Source organism: Ziziphus jujuba, chromosome 10, assembly GCF_031755915.1.
Source record: "Ziziphus jujuba cultivar Dongzao chromosome 10, ASM3175591v1".
In the NCBI taxonomy this organism is placed as follows: Eukaryota; Viridiplantae; Streptophyta; class Magnoliopsida; order Rosales; family Rhamnaceae; genus Ziziphus; species Ziziphus jujuba.
In genome coordinates, this window is record NC_083388.1 from 5239404 (window position 1) to 5257706 (window position 18303).

The 18303-nt window shown below is 33.3% G+C and overlaps 4 protein-coding genes across 10 annotated transcripts; 3 read left to right on the plus strand and 1 right to left on the minus strand.

The window, feature by feature from the left end:
* The first annotated feature begins 5336 nt into the window (after nt 1–5336).
* On the plus strand, nt 5337–11544 carry LOC107410688 (uncharacterized). The gene is made up of 18 exons (XM_016018151.4): nt 5337–6355; nt 6461–6547; nt 6667–6871; nt 6977–7085; nt 7426–7518; nt 7650–7731; nt 7813–7872; nt 7950–8002; nt 8259–8425; nt 8893–9103; nt 9399–9456; nt 9596–9652; nt 9776–10024; nt 10336–10400; nt 10522–10581; nt 10666–10759; nt 10890–11030; nt 11108–11544. The coding sequence occupies exons 1-18, from the start codon at nt 5579–5581 to the stop codon at nt 11201–11203; spliced, it is 2664 nt and encodes an 887-aa protein (XP_015873637.2). The 5' UTR covers nt 5337–5578; the 3' UTR covers nt 11204–11544.
* Nucleotides 11545–12607: 1063 nt separating this feature from the next.
* Nucleotides 12608–14360, plus strand: LOC107410685 (cyclin-dependent kinases regulatory subunit 1). 3 transcript variants are annotated; one of them, XM_060811715.1, is made up of 4 exons: nt 12608–12747; nt 12923–13007; nt 13164–13224; nt 13988–14360. In XM_060811715.1, the coding sequence occupies exons 2-4, from the start codon at nt 12955–12957 to the stop codon at nt 14141–14143; spliced, it is 270 nt and encodes an 89-aa protein (XP_060667698.1). In that variant the 5' UTR covers nt 12608–12747; nt 12923–12954; the 3' UTR covers nt 14144–14360. The 3 variants fall into 3 exon arrangements, with proteins under 3 accessions (XP_060667698.1, XP_015873631.1, XP_060667699.1); XM_016018145.4 differs by having other exon boundaries at nt 12670–12748; nt 12927–13007; XM_060811716.1 differs by having other exon boundaries at nt 12671–12748; nt 12931–13007.
* Nucleotides 14361–15154: 794 nt separating this feature from the next.
* Nucleotides 15155–15874, minus strand: LOC107410682 (probable transcription factor At1g61730). The gene has a single exon (XM_016018141.2). It carries the CDS (start codon nt 15872–15874, stop codon nt 15155–15157), a length of 720 nt encoding a protein of 239 aa, XP_015873627.2.
* Nucleotides 15875–16598: 724 nt separating this feature from the next.
* LOC107410687 (uncharacterized) lies at nt 16599–18104 on the plus strand. 5 transcript variants are annotated; one of them, XM_060811718.1, is made up of 4 exons: nt 16654–16756; nt 17185–17212; nt 17316–17456; nt 17554–18104. In XM_060811718.1, exons 3-4 carry the CDS (start codon nt 17374–17376, stop codon nt 17678–17680), a joined length of 210 nt encoding a protein of 69 aa, XP_060667701.1. In that variant the 5' UTR covers nt 16654–16756; nt 17185–17212; nt 17316–17373; the 3' UTR covers nt 17681–18104. The 5 variants fall into 5 exon arrangements, with proteins under 5 accessions (XP_015873636.1, XP_015873635.1, XP_048323720.1 ...); XM_060811717.1 differs by having other exon boundaries at nt 16666–16789; XM_016018150.4 differs by lacking the exon at nt 17185–17212 and having other exon boundaries at nt 16599–16756.
* The last annotated feature ends 199 nt before the right edge of the window (nt 18105–18303 follow it).

Genomic DNA, 18303 nt, shown 5'->3' on the forward strand with positions numbered 1-18303 from the left:
ATGTTGGTGGGAAGCCTTTCAGTCAGCAGTATTTCTTATCAATCGGTTACCAATAACAGTACTTAACTTCAACAGTCATTTTCAAAGGCTATATGGCAAAGTCCAGATTACTCTTTCCTCAAGGTGTTTCATTGTGCTTGTTACCCTTATCTTAGACCATACTACTCTCAAAAATTCAATTTTCATACAACTAAATGTGTGTTTATTGGATACAGTCTAGAACATTAAGGGTACAAGTGCCTAGATTCAAAAGGAAAAGTTTACATTGCTAAAAGTGTTGAATTTAATGAAAAAGAATTTCCTTTTGCATATGGATTTTCTTCATCTGCTTTGAATGGTGGTATGTCTAGTGTTACTGCAACTCAAAACTCAAAATGGTTTACTGGCCCTCTTTATATTGTTCTAAATAAGTTAACACACAATGGAACTGTTGATATTGCTAGTAATGATATAAGACCTAACCAGGAAACTACTAAGAAAATTTCTACAGAGCCTACTTCACACATACCTTGCTCGGATACAGCAGTAGAACTTTCGACAGTTCCTAGTTCAACCTCTAAGGACACAGATACAACAACCTTGGGTATCTTAAGTGTTGACTGGTCAGGAATACCTACTTATGCGATGAAGTATTCTCAAAATTTATCTATTACTATATCTGCACCAAAACTTCATTCAAAATTATCTGCTCCTCAAAATACTCATCCTATGTAGACATGATCAAAAAATGGCATAAGTAAAGCCAAAACTTTTCTTACTCAACACCAAGGTGTTTCAAAAGAATATAATACATAGAATTGTTCTATTCAAGAGTTACCACAAACAGTTAAACAAGCTCTTAAAATTCCTTAATGGAAAGCAGCTATGGACAGTGAGTATGAAGCACTGCAAAGAAACAAGACTTGGAGCTTAGTACCTGCAACACCTGAAATGAACATTGTTGGTAATAAATGGGTTTTCAGAGTGAAATATAATGTAGATGGGTCTATATAAAGGCACAATGCCAGACTTGTTGCTAAGGGTTTTCACCAATAACCTGGTTTTGATTTTTTTGAAACATTCAGTCTTGTGGTGAAGCCTACAACTGTTCGAGTAATTCTTACTTTAGCTTTAGCTTATCACTGTCCTGTTAAGCAAATTGATTTCAACAATGCATTTTTAAATGGAGATTTACTCAAAAATGTGTATATAAGTCAACCCGAAGGCTATATCAGTCCTCTTTTTCCTACACACATGTGTCAGCTTTACAAGGCTCTTTACGGGTTGAAACAAGCTCTTAGAGCTTGGTTTGATAAATTGAAGACAGCCTTACTACAGAAAGGATTCACTGTTTCAGTTGCTGACTCATCTTTTTTTTATTTTAACGAATTCAAGTGTACATATTCTGTTGCTGGTTTATGTCGATGACATCATTATCACAGGATCAAGTTCAAGGTACATCACAGAACTTGTTTGCAGTTTAAATAAGGATTTTTCACTGAAAGATCTTGGGGACTTACATTACTTCTTAGGCATAGAAGTTCAAAGATCTGCTACTGGAATGTGTCTTTCACAGACCAAATATATCAAGGATTTGTTGAGCAAAACCAAAATGCAAGCTACCAAAAGCTGTTCCACACCCATGATTGCAGGTAAGCAACTTTCCTATCATGAAGGTGATTTACTTACCAATCCTAAAGAATATAGAAGTATGGTGGGTGCTTTGCAATATTTGACTATTACACGACCTGAGATCACTTTTTCTGTGAACAAATTGTGTAAGTTTATTCACACTCCAAAAACAAGTAATTGGGGAAGCATGTAAAAGATTACTAAGATATTTAAGTGGAACAATTCATTGTGGTCAGCATTTTAGTATTCCTGATCTTCAAAAGCTTGTGTTTCATGGCTTCACTGATAGTGACTAGGCAAGCTGTCAAGCTGATAGAAGGTCATGTAATGGCTTTTGTATTTTTCTTGGTCTAAATTTAATTTCTTGGAGCTTAAAGAAACTGTCTGTTGTTGCTCGATCTAGTACAGAGGCTGAATATCGTGCCCTAGTAAATATTTCTACTGAGCTCAGTTGACTGTTTAAGTTGTCTAAAGAGCTACAACTAAGTTTACAGACACCTATTGTATGGTCAGACAACTTGGGAGCAATAGCTTTAGCTTACAATCCTGTCTACCATTTTGGTACAAAACATGTTGAAGTTGATGTGCATTATGTATGTTCCTACTGCTGAACAATTAGCAGATATTTTTATTAAGCCTTTAGGCACATCTTGTTTTCACTTTCTCAGATCAAAATTACAAGTAGCTCAAATTCAAGATGTTTCAGCGTAGGCTTAAGTTCTTCAGTGTCAAACAAAAGTCTGCTGTTAGTTTAAGTTTATTACAGTAGCCCTTTGTTTGCGGCGGCGGCGGGGAGGGGGGTGTTAGAGATTCTTCTAGAAGCTTATTTTTAGCTTAACTACCTCTTACAAGTGGCTTAACTAAGTCCTGCATGCAGTTATGACAGCTCATCTTCTTGTTGTTAAAAAGTTGATAGCTAGCAACCATGCCAACTCATCAATCCGTGCAACTCACATGCTGGCCAATCATATTACAGTTGCCTATATTTTGTTATTAGTTAGTTTCTATATAAATACAAGATACTGGTTGTAATTATGTTGTGTGTTTAATAAAATGGAAATGCTCTCGAGCTCTCTTTATTTTTTCTTTCTGATTTTCTCGGTATTCAAACAATTCTTTTAGTTTTCTTGGCAACCAAGCAGTTTCATCTAGCACTGTTATTTCACAAATCACGTTCCAAATTTTCTATCAATCAATGAGAGACTCAAAATTCATATACAAAATATAGCCTTTGGAAATGGGAGGTATATTTTAATTAATCTACAATAATGTGAGTGGAAACCTCGTGCAAACATAAATCTACTTTCAAAGGAATAATAAAAATTAAAATGCCAAGATTTAGCTCCAAAAGGTGTTTTTCGTTTGCTCAAAACTGAAAATATGGGTGCGAAATGCTCATCTGAAGATACTGTTTTTTTGCTGTACTCCATCATCTATCTTCTTGACTTTCATTGATGCTTGGGTTATTTGTTAGGTTTGTACATATTCGATCTTGATGTTTTTCATGTTTATGTACATTCCTTATTTTAAAATAAAAATATGAAACTGGATTGTCTCCTTTGGAAACTATTGTTACGTAATCACGTCATTCTTTTGTCTCTACACCTTTATAAACACCATATGGCGACCATGCCATAACACCAGTTTGAAAAATTTTAACAAAAACAAAAAATATTTATTGTTACTTCCTTAATTACTTGGAAAAATAAAAGTAATGAAAGAAGGATCATATGTTTGTATTTGAATAGTTAATTATTAATTTAATTAAATCATGAATACTCCTTTTAACAATGGAAAAAAAATTATTTTTATAAATTTTCATGTTTGGATCAACTAAATTCTTCGTACTAAGGTATGTTCAAATTAACATTTTGATTGGTTGAATTGTTATCAATTTTCAAATATAAATCTATATGTTTATTTAATTACGTGACCATTACGTCTAAGCCTACAAATATGTATGCATGCAACAAGCACCATACGACGAGTTGACGACCATGCCATATACGCCCTGCAATAAATAACTTCAGTTGGTGGCCATGCCATATTATAATACTACCCAAAACAAAGTTTGAAAACTTTTATTTCAGCAAAAAAAATAAAAAAATAAAAAAATAAAGGTAGTTCGAAATCTTTTAATAGAAAGGTATAATTTGAAAATTTTTAATAGAAAGAAAGATATTCTTGTTACTTCCTTATTCGAAAAATAAGAATAAAGAAAGACAGATAAGGATTAAAAGATATTTGTATTTAAACATTTAATTATTAATTTTTGCCAAATGAGATTATTTTATTATTAATTTTTATCAAATGAGATTGGTTACTCATACCTACAACTGGAAAGTGGAGGAAAATTATTGTAAATGTTCAAAAAATATTAATTATTAATTTTAACTAAATAATAGATATGCATATTAAAATTGCTTTTTTTAAAAAAACTAATAAAAATATGTATATTATATCAATTCTTGTGTTTTCAATTAAAATTTCATACAAAATTATTTTCAAATGAATCCTATGAATTGTAGTTTATTTGGAAATAAAAATTTTTATGGTTATATAATTACCTGATTATTATATTTTCTACACCTGCAATAAACACTAGGTGGCGACCATGCCATATAATAAGATTGATTTAAAACGAGTTTGAAAACTTTTAATAAAAATGTATTATTTCTTTCTACTTAATTCCTTAAAAAAATTACTTTATAAATTCATATGTTTTCAATATTGTTTGCAAAAATATTTTACAAGGAACCATGTAAAATTGTGGTAAATTTTAAAAATAAGAATCTTTTAATTCTTAAGGTTACTTAATCACATAACCATTATATCTGTACACCTGAAACAAACATCACATGGTGACAATACCGTATAATAAGTTTGATTTATAATGAGTTTCAAAACTTTTATTAAAAATGTACCATCTATAAAAATATATATATATATATATAGATATTATAAATTTGTATGTCTTCAATTAAACTTTTTTACAATAATAGTTTCTAAAATAACCTTATAAAATTGTGTTTTTCATTCAAAATAAAAATATTTTAAACTTAAACGAGTATGGTAGTTTAATAAATAAGAATAATTCTATTTATGTTTTCCATACTGAAGTTAAATTTACCAAAAAATAAAAAATACCTGAGAACATATAAGCAGTAAAAATATATATATATTTTTACATATTGACATCCACAATGAATGCCATATGTTAAGCATGCCACATATACGCCTGACACAAACACCATTTGTCGACCATGCCATAAGATACGATTGACCAAAAATGAGTTTAAAAAACTTTCAATTAAATTGTATAATTTCATGTTACATCCTTATTTGAAAAACAATTAACAAAACATGATTAATCTATTATTTATAGTGGCATTAAAAAAAAAAAATACTTCAAAACAAACAATAAAATAACAAATTCAATTACTAAAAAAATTAATACAAATTAAAAAAAACAAATTTAATACTAAAAAAATTACTTCAAAACAAATTTTAAAAATAATTTTTGATCGGTGGTACTTTAAAAATATGAGTATTTTAAGGAAAAATAGTAGTTTTCTGTTTTTATTTTATTTTATTAAATAATAAAATAACAAAAGGAATGTAATTGCAAATAAGCTAAGTTATAGGGACCAAATAGCAAAACAAACAAATGCCCCTCAGGAAGGATCAAAAATCCTGGCCTAAAGCCTAGATATAGGTGGCTCTGTTTCTTCTCTGTTTCTGTGTCTCTTCGTTAAACCTGTTTGTTGGCCTATTAACCTTCCCTTCCTCGAAAAAGCCCGGTTTTGTATTCCTTCACCCAAAACCCACATCTCAAAAATCCTCCAACGCGCAAGCCCTAACCATTTGTTTCCCCTTCTCTCGGTTTGTTTCCCGAGAAAATTCGGATTCAATTCACATCCCGAACATCTATAGGAAATCATATATTTATTCAATTGGAGGTTTCCCAATGGCAAACGGCACCGACTCGGAAGAGTTTGTTGTGTTGTCTCGGGTTCGTACGGGTCTGAAGCGCGAATTCGCATTCGCTTTGAAGGTCCAGTCGGAGATGTGCGGGTCTCTGGGTCGGACCCGAGCGAGGAAGGCGAATAACGGGTCGTTGGGTAGTCCGACCGGAAAGAGGTTGAGGATCTCGGAGAAGGATTCTCAACCGAGCAATGGTTGGGTTGGCGATGGCGGCTACTCCATAAGCGAAGAGGAGGAAGCGAAGAGCGACGTGGTGGATGCTGTGAGCGACGACGAGCGCGGCAGTCATCGTTCTGTGCCTGTTGTTGGTGGCGAGAGAGATTGCGGAGGAGAAGATTTGAAGAGTGGTGTGGTGGAAACTCCCAGCGACGACGAGCCTAAGGGTGATCAAATAGTGGATTCGGTGATTCGGGAAGAGTTGAATGAGGAGGGAGTGGTTGAATCTCTGAACAAAGAGAAACCTAATGAGGAAGAAGCAGAGAACAGCGATTCCAAGACACCTTCAGAAGAAGAACAAGCCACTCCAATGACAGTGGTTGAGAAGCCATTAAGGAGATTTACGAGGTCTGCATTGAAGATAAAGCCAGAGACCGAGGTGGAAGAGAGGGATTCCAATGTGGGCAGTTCATTAGTCACTCCACCAGCGAAGGCTGAGATGAGAACGCACGGTTCAAACAAGAAGTTCCCTGCAAAGTTGAAAGACCTTCTCGGGACTGGTATTCTAGAGGGACAGCCCGTTAGATATATTAGAGGCACGAAGGTATCGTTTTCCTTTTCTTTTCTTTTTTTTTTCTTTTTTTTTTTTTCAGTTCCATATATTTAAAATTGGTCTCCACGTTTTTATATATAACTGTTTTCATCTTAGGTAAGGGAACTTGGAGATGCAGGGCTTCGAGGGGTAATTAGAGGCTCTGGTGTAGAATGCCATTGCGATGTTTGTAAAGGATTGGAGGCGAGTATTGTATTTAACTAGTTCTTTTTATTTATTTATTTTTTTTGGGGGGTCTGTATTTGATAAATTTATCATCATTTTAATAATGAGATGCTTTGTTTTTCTCTAAATTGGTTTAGATTATTTCGCCTACCGTATTTGAGCTGCATGCGGGCAGTTCAAATAAACGCCCGCCAGAGTATATATACCTTCAGAATGGAAACACTCTCCGTGATGTTATTAATGCATGCCATAATTCTACGTTGGTCACTTTGGAAGAAGCTGTCCGGAGGGCCATTGGTTGTTCGATTATTAGTAAATGTACAATCTGTCTCAATTGCAAAGGTTGTTTTTACCTTTTGACTTTGTTCACTTTGATGTATCGCAATGTTCCTAGATGATTGATTTTCTTTTAAACAATTTGCTGAAATTGATGTTCAATGTTAACAGCTTCTATTCCTGAAGCTGACACTGGAATGGCAACGGTTCTTTGCAATACTTGCATGAGGTTGAAAGAATCTCGAGTTAACCTTGTTGAAACTGCTAACAACGCTGATGAGTAAGTTTCTTTTGTGTTCTATTATGGTTGCATTACATGTTATGTGTTACCTGACTATCCATTCTGTGATTTCTATGCAGACAGTTCATAATATGTGGTATGGATTTGTATGTTGTAGTTTGTATGTTTTAGCTGCATAAATGTATGCAGATGCAACCAAATTAGCAATAAGCTCACTTTTACATTTATGTTTGATTTAATGGGTGCCATGATGTATGACAGTATGACTTGTAAATTTTGTTGGTGTTGTGATCAATGCATGAGGAATTGTTTTTTTCCATATTACAATCGTTGTTATGGTATGTGTTTAAGTTTAATGCTTCTGTTCAAAATATATCAGGTCACCAAAATCAACTGTGGTTACAAAAATCTCTCAAAGTTTGTCAAAGTGTAACCCATCAGAAAGTAAGAGTCAAGGACGAATAACCAGAAAGTATTCTCTCTTTTTTCTCTCCCTCATTTGTGAACATTTCCATAGTTTAATTGGTATTTACATTTCTGACTTTAAATATTTTATTTATATACTTGTCTAATTTTGAAATATGCTAATTTTCTAATGTAAAGAGATATAAGGCTGCACAAGTTGGTATTTGAGGAGGATATCTTGCCAGATGGAACTGAAGTTGCTTATTATGTTCGTGGAAAGGTTGCAATAAAATAGTAGATTTAATTGCTTTCTGCATTTTAAGTAGAATTTATTTTCTGACTAAGCATATGCTTTTGGCAGAAACTCTTGGTTGGTTACAAGAAGGGCTCAGGAATCTTTTGTAGTTGCTGCAATTCTGAGGTACTTTTACTCTCTGCTGGGATTGAGGTCTTCTTACTGTCCTGGAAAATATTTGATTTCTTATGTTTGAACTGCAGGTCAGCCCCTCTCAGTTTGAAGCTCATGCTGGTTGGGCATCACGTCGGAAGCCGTGAGTTTTTTTGTTCTATAATCTAAGTGGTTCTGAGCATCCTGTAATAATAAGTAGGAGATAAATGGGATTCTTTTCTGCTAGATGGCATGGTTGAGTTGAAAGATGAACTCTATAGAATAGCTCACTAATTTTTTGCTGGAAGATTCTGGAAAATGATGATATCTATTATCAATGTTCATAAAACATTCCTCCTTTTACTGCATTTTTTTTTTTTTTTGATTGATTTTTAACTTGGGCTAATTTTGCATGGCAGTTACCTCCACATTTACACATCCAATGGGGTTTCTCTCCATGAATTGTCATTGTCTCTGTCAAGGGATAGAAAGTTTGCCTCTAAAGAAAATGATGATCTCTGCACTGTCTGTCTAGATGGGGGAGAACTTTTGTGTTGTGATGGATGTCCAAGGGCGTTTCATCCAGGTTCATTTCATTTTTGTTTGAATTTTATTGCATTGTATCTTAGTGTTACATGGACCGAATTTTTTCATTTACTTTAGCTTGAGAACTTTTTGTTTCTTAGAATGTCTCCCTTTTTTCTTAAACTCAGGGTCTACTCCAATTTAAAGAAGCCTTTAAAAAGTACATGCCTAATTTTAGGGGATAGAAAGACTTAATGTTGTCTGGAGTGGTATGGATAGAAAAATGCCTGCATATAAATGTCTTAGCATGGGATTCTGTCTCCGTGAATTTCTTTCTATCAATATAAAATGTTAATTTGACCTCATAAGTTTGATAGTATTAGTTTATGCATACATACTGTGCTACTAGTGTACATATAAACTTTTGCCTTCATTAATTTGACCTTTGTGTATAATTTAGAATGCTAACTTGCAGTAACCTTCATGAATTGCATGTTTGATGTTTCTTTTGCTTTTTGTCAATTGCAGATTGTCTTCATTTACCAAACATACCTACCGGCAGTTGGTTTTGCAAATATTGCGAGAATCTGTTTGAAAAAGAAAAATTTGTGGAGTTTAATGCAAATGCTGTAGCAGCTGGAAGGGTCCCAGGAATTGATCCTATTGAACAGATAACCAACCGTTGCATTCGCATTATCAATACTGAAGATGTTGGCTTTGGTGGATGTGCGCTCTGCAGGTATTACCTTTGTTTTTGCTTTAAATAAAAAAATAAGATAAAATTTTTTTGTTGCTTTGCATAGAACATTAAATTACAGCTAAATCCCCATTGTAATGACTTTTTGGCTGTTATTGTGCATATTTTTTACCTCATTGGAACATTATGCTATTCTTAAATACAGCTTTAAATACGTTTTGGTAGTTGAACCAGTTTGTTCTTTGGGTCTGTGGATTTTTTTTTTGTTTTAGTGTAGCAAATTTGTGATATTCTTCTATCTTATTTTTCAATACAATTGTTATGCTTATGTCTACAGGGGTCATGAATTCAGCAAATCTGGTTTTGGTCCTGGCACGGTTATTTTTTGTGATCAGGTATTATGTTTTTCTGAAATAATTCTGGATGTTTTAATTGTCAATTTGTAGCTTTGAAGTGCTGTGCGTTTCGTAATTGTTTTTATGATTAACTATTCAAATATATTTCTGAATGATGTGTGTTTCTGTCCATCCAAAGTGTGAGAAGGAGTTTCATGTAGGCTGTTTGAAGGATCATCAAATGGAAGATCTGAAGGTGCTGCCCCAGATTGCTTTGTTTTTTTTTTTTTTTTTTTTTTGGCTCCTTACTTTCATCTTTATTTTTTTTTATTAATTTTTTTTTGGGGCTATTTATATGTCTTAACGTACTTTAAATCAGGAAGTGCCAAAAGGGATGTGGTTCTGTTGCTCGGACTGCCACAGGATTAATTCAGCTTTGCAGAAATTGGTAGCCCATGGAGAACAGGAGCTTCCAGACTCTCTTTTGAATGCCATAAGGAAGAAGCAGAATAAGGATAATTCAGAGAATGAGGGTAGTGCTGAAGTAAAATGGAGGGTACTTAATGGAAAAATGACCTCTGATGATGAAACTAAGCTACTGTGTTCCAAAATTCTTTCAATCTTTCATGTGAGTAGCAACTGGTTCTTGTGTTAAGATATTTGGTAATTTTATGTGTTATGGACCAAACTAGAAATCACTGGATTTTTTTAGTAAACTAGAAGTCACTGGATTTAATCTCTGAAAATGATGAACATTTACCTGCCAAGTGTCATGTACTCATCTTGAGTCATCGCTATTGACCTTGAGCATCATGCTTCCAGCACTTTCATCTGTGGTGCTGTTGCCTAACTACACTGTTATGATGACTTTTAGTCTTGACTGGTGAATTGAGGTTTTTAGTTAAGGTTGCTTACTGGTGTTAAATTTCTACATTGTAGGATTCTTTCACTCCTATAATTGATTCTGATACACAAAGTGACATTATCCAATTGATGCTTAATGGGTGAGCAACTATTATCCCTTTTCCTGGATTTTCTTTTTTACTACTAGTTTGGTTGCTTTCTTTTTGTTCATAGCTATGTAAGCTGAAGTCAATTTACTTAATTGTTCCAACTTTTTTCTAGCTACAACAAGGAGGGCGGCCCAGATTTCAGTCGGATGTACTGTGCAATACTAACAGTCGAGTAAGAACTATATCTGATTTTGTTTACAAAATGGTATTTTGTGGGGACTATGTGAGTTTTGACAGTATATTGCTTATAATGCAGCAAATCTGTCGTTTCGGCTGGAATGTTTCGTATCTATGGAACAGAAGTGGCAGAACTTCCTTTAGTGGCGACAAGTGCTCAATCCCAAGGACAGGTTTTTTTGATCTATTTTGGGAATTTAATCACTTTATTTCTTTTGATCTTTGACATTGTTGCTAATTTATGAAATCAATGTGATCTTGATGTGGACAATTTTCTTACTTGAAGAAGCTTTCGGTTTGTAGGGTTACTTCCAGACCTTATTTTCATGTGTTGAACGATTTCTTGCATTCTTGAATGTGAGAAATCTTGTATTACCAGCTGCTGATGGGGCTGAATCAATATGGACGAAGAAATTTGGTTTTGATAAGTTAGCACAAGATCAGGTGGGTGAATCTCATGGTTGATTTTGATTCCTAATCCATTCAAGTTTCTTTATCTATATTTCTTTCTTCCATCGCAGATAAACAAGTACAGGAAATATCATCCAATCATGATCTTTCAAGGGACCTCAGTGCTGTGGAAGCCAGTCCCCAAGTGTAGAATTATTGGTCCATAAAATGATAGCTGCATAGTGGATGGTCATTGATACATTCTTTGGTTTTGCCTTTTTGGTTATCCATAAGAAGCGAAGGCATTGGAAGTCTTTTCCTCAAGAATGTATAGGGTCCTTGTCTTTTAATGTACATGAAAGCAGATAGTATACCTGTAAAGCTTACAAGCTGTGAACTTTCTCTTTTTGTTCTTTAGGTAGCATGTAAAAATGAGAGAAGGTAGATATTTGTTAGGCGAAAGCAAGGAATAGATGCAGGTTCTTGAATGACCTTACAAAATTTTGTAATCCATAGAAAACCTAGAGATCATGCCAAATGGAAAATGGAAAATGTTGAGCTTTGTCCCTTTGAATGGTTTTAACTTTTTTTGTGTGACCTAGGAAAAAATTTGCGAGTGATATAATCTTGAACTTATGGTAAATGGCAAACAGCAAATGCCATTCTTTAACTTCAAAAATGGTTTGGACATTTGTCTCCGAATGGAATGTGGCAATGATATTGGAATTGGAAACTGGTGAACTGGGATTTTGATGGTAAATGGTGTTTTGTTGCTTTCGAAAGGAAAATTTGAAGTATGTAATGGGGTTGTGAGGCAAGTGTTTGTGAAAATGTTTGAGAGAAAATATTATCATTCATTCAATATATATATATTTTTTTTGATGAATAAAATATTATCATTTTATATTCTGAATTTGAGCTGGAAATAATTCCTTGTTACAAGCAAAGCCAGCAAAGCCATTTGATCCATTTCATCTTCGTCAAAGTTAATGAAAGGTAAATGATAATTTGCTGTTACAATTTATATAAAGTGTTTGATCGAATTCCTTTTAAATTATATAATTTATTTTTTCGTCTTACCGATAAGCATCTAACTGTAGTTTATAATTGTTATTTATTTATTTATTTTTTTGTTATTTGAATAAAAAATGTAAACATAAGAGTTTTTATTTACAAGTATTTTATTGGAAATCAAAGTGCAGCAACTTATATATATTATTTTAAATAACTCTTCGAAGCCAATAAAATTAAATAGAAATTATACATCTCAAAATAATAATAATAAAAATGTTTGAATTTGTAATTAACTTAAACGTTAGCCCTAACTAATTATTTCTCGCGTGTTATATTTGTGTTCCATACAAAATAAAAAATAATAATAATAAAAAAAGTAAATTTTGAACGTTGTTAAAAAAAATTAAAAAAAAGAAATAGCAGCGGGAAATTTCGAAATTTGAAATTCAAAAAACAAGTGACAGTTAGGACTCGAGAGATGCAAACCGAGGTGGAAATATAGAAAAAGAATAATATAAAAAAAAAAAAAAAGTTTGAATAAATTGCTGAGAGAAAAGCATGAAGAATATTATTATAAAAAGAAAGAAAAAAGCAAAATTTACAGTCAGCCCCCTCCAGAATTTTCCTTTTATGACTCTTGCCCTTTTGCTTTAAATAAATAAAATCCCACCTCCATCCCCTTTTCCAATTTGCACTGCTCTCTTTCTCTCTCTCTCTCTCTCTCTCTCTCTCACTCTCTCTGGTTTAAAGCTATTCAGGTATGCATTTGGCTTCTGCAACTTCACTAGAGCATCTTTTTGTTGGATTGTTTTACTTTTTTAGAATTTTTAATTGTAATTTTGGTTCTCGATTTCAATTCGTTCTTCGAGGATCAAACCGACAGTTTATCAAAAACCCTATTTTCAGTTTATTTATTTATTTGTTTATTTGTGGAAGGAAGTTTTTCTTTGTTGCGATTGTGATAATGGGTCAGATCCAATACTCCGAGAAGTATTTCGATGATATCTACGAGTATAGGTGCTCTTCTTCTCCATCTTCCTCTTTCATTTTTTTTTTCTAAGTATTATTTTAATTATTTTTCCCTTTGTATTTTCTACCTCTTTTTATTTTTATTAATTAATATTTCCTAAAACAATGTTTTAATTGTTGTTTCTGTTGAACAAATTTGTACAGGCATGTTGTTCTTCCTCCAGAAGTTGCCAAACTGCTCCCCAAGAATCGGCTTCTGTCTGAAGTAAGCATTTGCTCCCTTTTTTTTTTCTTTTTTTTTTTAAATAAATATTATGTTCTTTCAGGAGCCCATTTCGGCCTTCAATGTGTTATTTTCGTTTTGGATTTGTTATGCAAATTGATCTGCTCGTTTGGTCGGTAAAATAAATAGAAGTATGAAATTGTTGGTATTTGTGGTAATATGGGTTCTTTTAGATAGATTTTGCTTCTGCTTAGGACCACCAAGTTACTTGATTATATATTAAGTGGATCTTTTCACTCAGACAAATGTGATAATATAGGTGCGGAACAATCAGTTTGATAATTTTGTCTTTGATTGTGAAAACAATATTGCTAGGATCCAGTTTTTTGTTTTCGGCCTGATTTTGGATGCTAAGTCGTATGGCTTAATTCTATCGGTTAAAATTAAGTAGTTGCATTATTGCGACTGATTGTAAAGAGATATAATGAATGAAACAAAAATTATTCAATTTTTGGGTCCTCTGATTATAATGATTTTGGATATGTGTTATAATGAAATATGATACAACTGTAATCATTAGAATGAAATGCTGAAGAGCCTAAAAATGTAACATATTTGGTTCTGGATTGCTTTTTCTTTTTTCTTTATTGCCTCTGTCTTCTTTTGATGTTCTTTTGAATGGTTTATGGGTTCATAAACCATTCAGAAGTTTTATGCTTAAATGTATTTTATTTGGGACATGCACTATCATTTTGTGTTAGTATCTTATCTTCTTATCTTTGTTCTTCGCTGTTTGGATTTCAAGAATGAATGGCGTGCAATCGGGGTGCAGCAAAGCCGTGGCTGGGTCCATTATGCAATTCATCGTCCTGAACCACATATCATGCTCTTTAGGAGGCCTCTGAACTATCAGCAGCAGCAGGAGAACCAAGCCCAACAGGCCATGGTTGCTGCTAAGTGATCATATTTTACTTTTTTAGTATTTTAATATCTGGAAATGAACTACTTGGCAATCAAGTTTATGTTTAAGTGAAGCTTGAATGTCTGGATCTTGGAACTCTACTGTAATTCTCTTTTTTGGAGAATTTCATGGTAGTTTGTAAACTCTGCTGTTGAAGGTTTCATGTTGTTACTGGCACTCCTAAAATATATATATTTGCTGGTTTACCTTTTTTCTACTCTGTTGATGATCTAGCTGTTTCGATTTTTATTGATAATGTTTTTTTTGCATGTGTTTCTACTTTTATTGTATGCTTTGGTCCTGGTAATAATGCAAGATATTATGCGCCTGTAGTAAATTTCTTTTATCTTTTTTTCTTGTAGTGGAATTCTAAATGGTTTCCAGGTATTTTTGTAAGTGAAGAAATTTTAATTGAAATAGTGTTGATTTCGCAAATATGCAACTTTAACATATTGTTTAGTTACTTTCAATTTCATTAGTTTTCGAAATTTGTAGTGAGCTGCCTGGTGCTACTTTTTTGAATTCAAATTGTTATAAAGCTAAAAGGAGTGTTTCTTCTTGCCTATTTTATATACTTCGATAATCATTTATATTATGCGCCTTGATTTCCTTTAGTAATAATAATAACTTTCTTATAAATATTTTAAGCTTATAAATTATTCAAATTGTCGAAATGTAATTATTAATTTTTCGAATGAAGTAATCTATTTTCAAATTTTCATCTCTTCTTTTACTAGGCAAATTTGTCAAACAAAAAGTTAAATAAAAAAAAATAATCGAATGAATCTGAAAACACTAAAATTTCATAAATTAAATAAAAGAAACAATCGAATGAATCTAAAAACACTAAAATTTCATAAATTAAATAAAAGAAACAATCGAATGAATCTAAAAACACTAAAAATTTCATAAATCATTACCACGAGAATATTTGGTACTCTACACAACAATTCGTTCTTAGGCTCCAATAAAATACATAAAAAAAAAATAATAAAAAAAAATCCAAAAAAATTATTTACTCTTAGAAGGCAAAAATGCTTTCACAACCAACTCAACTACCTCTTTCTCTAGCTCTGCTCTCGTCGCCATGACCTCAGCTTCTTCCATCTTCAGCAACATCCATTTCTCATTCAAACCCTTCAATATTTTCTCTTCCAAACCCATCAACCCCTTCTTCCAGACCACATTTCCTTGCAAAACCCCAAAAGCCTCGTGCTTTAGAACCGGAAACTCCTCCAAACCCACATCACCAATTCTCTGTTCTTCCTCCTTTTCCTTCTCTTCCTCTGTTTTGCCGCCTCTAGAATTCGAACCTTTCCTCCCCCAGATCTTGCGTGCAATCTTATAAACCTCTCGATCGTGATGGGTCTTGATCAGCGACTTGGTCCGAGCTTGCTTGTGGTACTTGAGCCTCAACCGACGGAGCTTGTCGATGATCTGGGTGTGGCTAAATCTGAGTCCCAGAGACTTTTCGATGCGGTCCAAGTTGGGTGAATTGATGGCGGACGAAGGAGGTGATGATTTGGTGATATGGTAGAAGATTTGAAGGAGATGGGTTTCGTCTTCTTCGGTAAATAGACGTTGGGGTCGGATTTTCTGGCTGCCGGAAAATTGTTCCGGCGGAGATCTTGAGGAAGAAGAGGGTTGTTTGGTGTTGGTGGTGGTGGTGGGTGAGTTGGAGGAGGGCTTGTTGCGTTTGGAAGAGGAACGGAGATTGATGGGCGTTGACATGGTGTGACGGAATTTTGGAGATGTTTGTGGAGGTGGTTTTGGTTTGGTAAATTTGAATGGAGTTTGGAGTCCAAACGATAAAAGACAAAGTGAAAGTTAAAAAAAGTTGCTGTGATTTGAAAAAATGGTGAGCCACTACTGATTGAAAGCTTTTACAGATGAAATGTTATTCATAGATTAATTACGCAGAAGAAGAAGCTTGGCAAGTTTGTTTTCATCTTTTCTCAAAAGTCAAACTAGAGAGTGGCGCATGGCAAATGCTTTTTTGCCAATTGGGATCTTTTTTTTTATTTTTTTTTATTTTTTTACTTTTTTTTTTTATTTTGTAATTTTTTAATTTTTTTGTTTATGATCCAAACTTGGGATGTAATAAGATTTAGGAGAAAATGTAATAATAAAACTAGGGGGCATAGATTCATAATATTATAATGAAAATGGGTATTAAATGTTAAGAAAATCAATTTTTTCTACATAAAATCTTTTTTTTTTCTTAATTTACAGACAAAATTGGGGAAAATTTATTTTTTTATTAAAATTTAAATATTTTTGTGCAATTAATTATTGAGGTAGACGTTAGATCAAATTTGTAATTAAGACAAAAAAAAAAAAGAAAAAAAAAAAGGGAAAAAAGGAGTAGAATGTTTAAACGGCACGTCGCAACATGGAGGTATATGGGCCGGACTTAAAATGGACTTTTAATTTGGGTCCAGACCAATTTATTGGAAAATTAGGCCTAATAATTTGCTTGGTCATTTGATAAAAAAAAAAAAAAAAAAAAAAAAAAAAAACAAAACAAAATCAGAACTGGTTGATTTTTGGTTTAACGCGGACGAGAACTGACAAGCAGTAGCTAACAAAGAAGCCAATCGGAGCGAGTCAGAAGTGAGTCAAGTGGGCTTTTTCATTCTCAAACCAGTAACGATCCCCGATTTTTGTTTTTCTGGTTTTCAATCTGTGTGCTTACTTTTTAGGGTTTTATTATTATTAATATTTATTTCCAATTCCTGTTGAAGAAGGCAATAACGTTATTATTTTTGTCTTCAGAATTTAGGGTTTATTTTTATTTCGCTTTTGGGGATGAATTGTGAAAAAAAAAAATTTGATAGGCTTTTCCAAAGTAATAGTTGAGATTTTGATTTGTGAATTGCGTGAAAAATGTTTTTTTTTTTTTTTAAATTATTATTATTATTATCGTTTTGGCTGAGAGGAAATTGGGGTGTGTGCAATGCCAACTATCATAATTTAGACTTTCTCATGCTTGATTGCTATGTCTTGAATATAAAGTTTTGAACTTGATAGTTCATTTGCAGGATGAACTACTGATTCTGATCTCACAAGGTGCTATAGAATCATACATTTGGAAATATGCTTTGTCATGTTTGCGATGTGTAAACATATGTTCTTGCTGTTGTGTTGTTAAGAGTGTATGAAAATGTAACAGGCATTTTTTGCTCGCTCCTTTTGGTGGGCCATAGTTTCGGTTCGTGTTTGTGATCTCAATGTCCCGCACAAGGAATGCCATTGTTGCCACTGGTCTGTTAGCTTTTGCTGGTGCAGGCTTGGCGTTTCCCTTTTACATGGCGTAAGTAGATTGCTATATGATCAATGACTGGTATGTTTGTTGATAATATAATAGCATCTGCAGAAATAAAAATGTAATGTGATATGTACAAATGCAGGTCTTCAAGGACGCCAGTTATTGACCCAACAAAGCCATTGCCACCCCAGGCAACATTTCGAGGGCCATATATAAACACTGGTTCCCGTGACGTCGGACCTGATCATCAGAGTTACCCCAAGAACTGATTCGTTTTTCTTTTGTGAGATAACTGGTTTAGGAAGAAAGTAAGAGATATGCTTTGCTTATTTGTGCATTTGGCTTGTGAATGGAAGATCTGTTTGAAAATAGCTAATTGTTCAAATGGATGGGATGGGCAGTATCTGGAATGTAGATCAGTAAAGTCTGCTTCGTTTGTCACTTTTCAGTGAATGATAATGTTACTGTCATTCTCATGATGAAGGACCTGGATCAGTGTTGGATATAAGACTTACAGGGATTGAGATCTATTATTTTATTGGATTACACATGTGAAATATCAAACTGAAACAATTGAAGCATTAGCTTTTCAGTTTGGTTTGTAATTTACTTTGCTCGTTGTTTCAATAAAAGGATATATGTGAAAAGTATCATTTGCTGAGGAAATTTAAGAACAATCATTTGAGTATTAAATCAGCATTTTGATTTGCTGAATTTATTTCCTATTTGATTATCATTTTTTATGACTGTGGTTTGTGTCTCATCTGGCATTGCCATGAATCATGACTTTCATGTCATGCTTTTTTAAGAAATCTAGGAGGAGATTCTTGTTACTCAAAGTAGGCATTCACATTTTGGTAGGTTTGGTGGTTGAAAACTTAAAAAGAAGAGT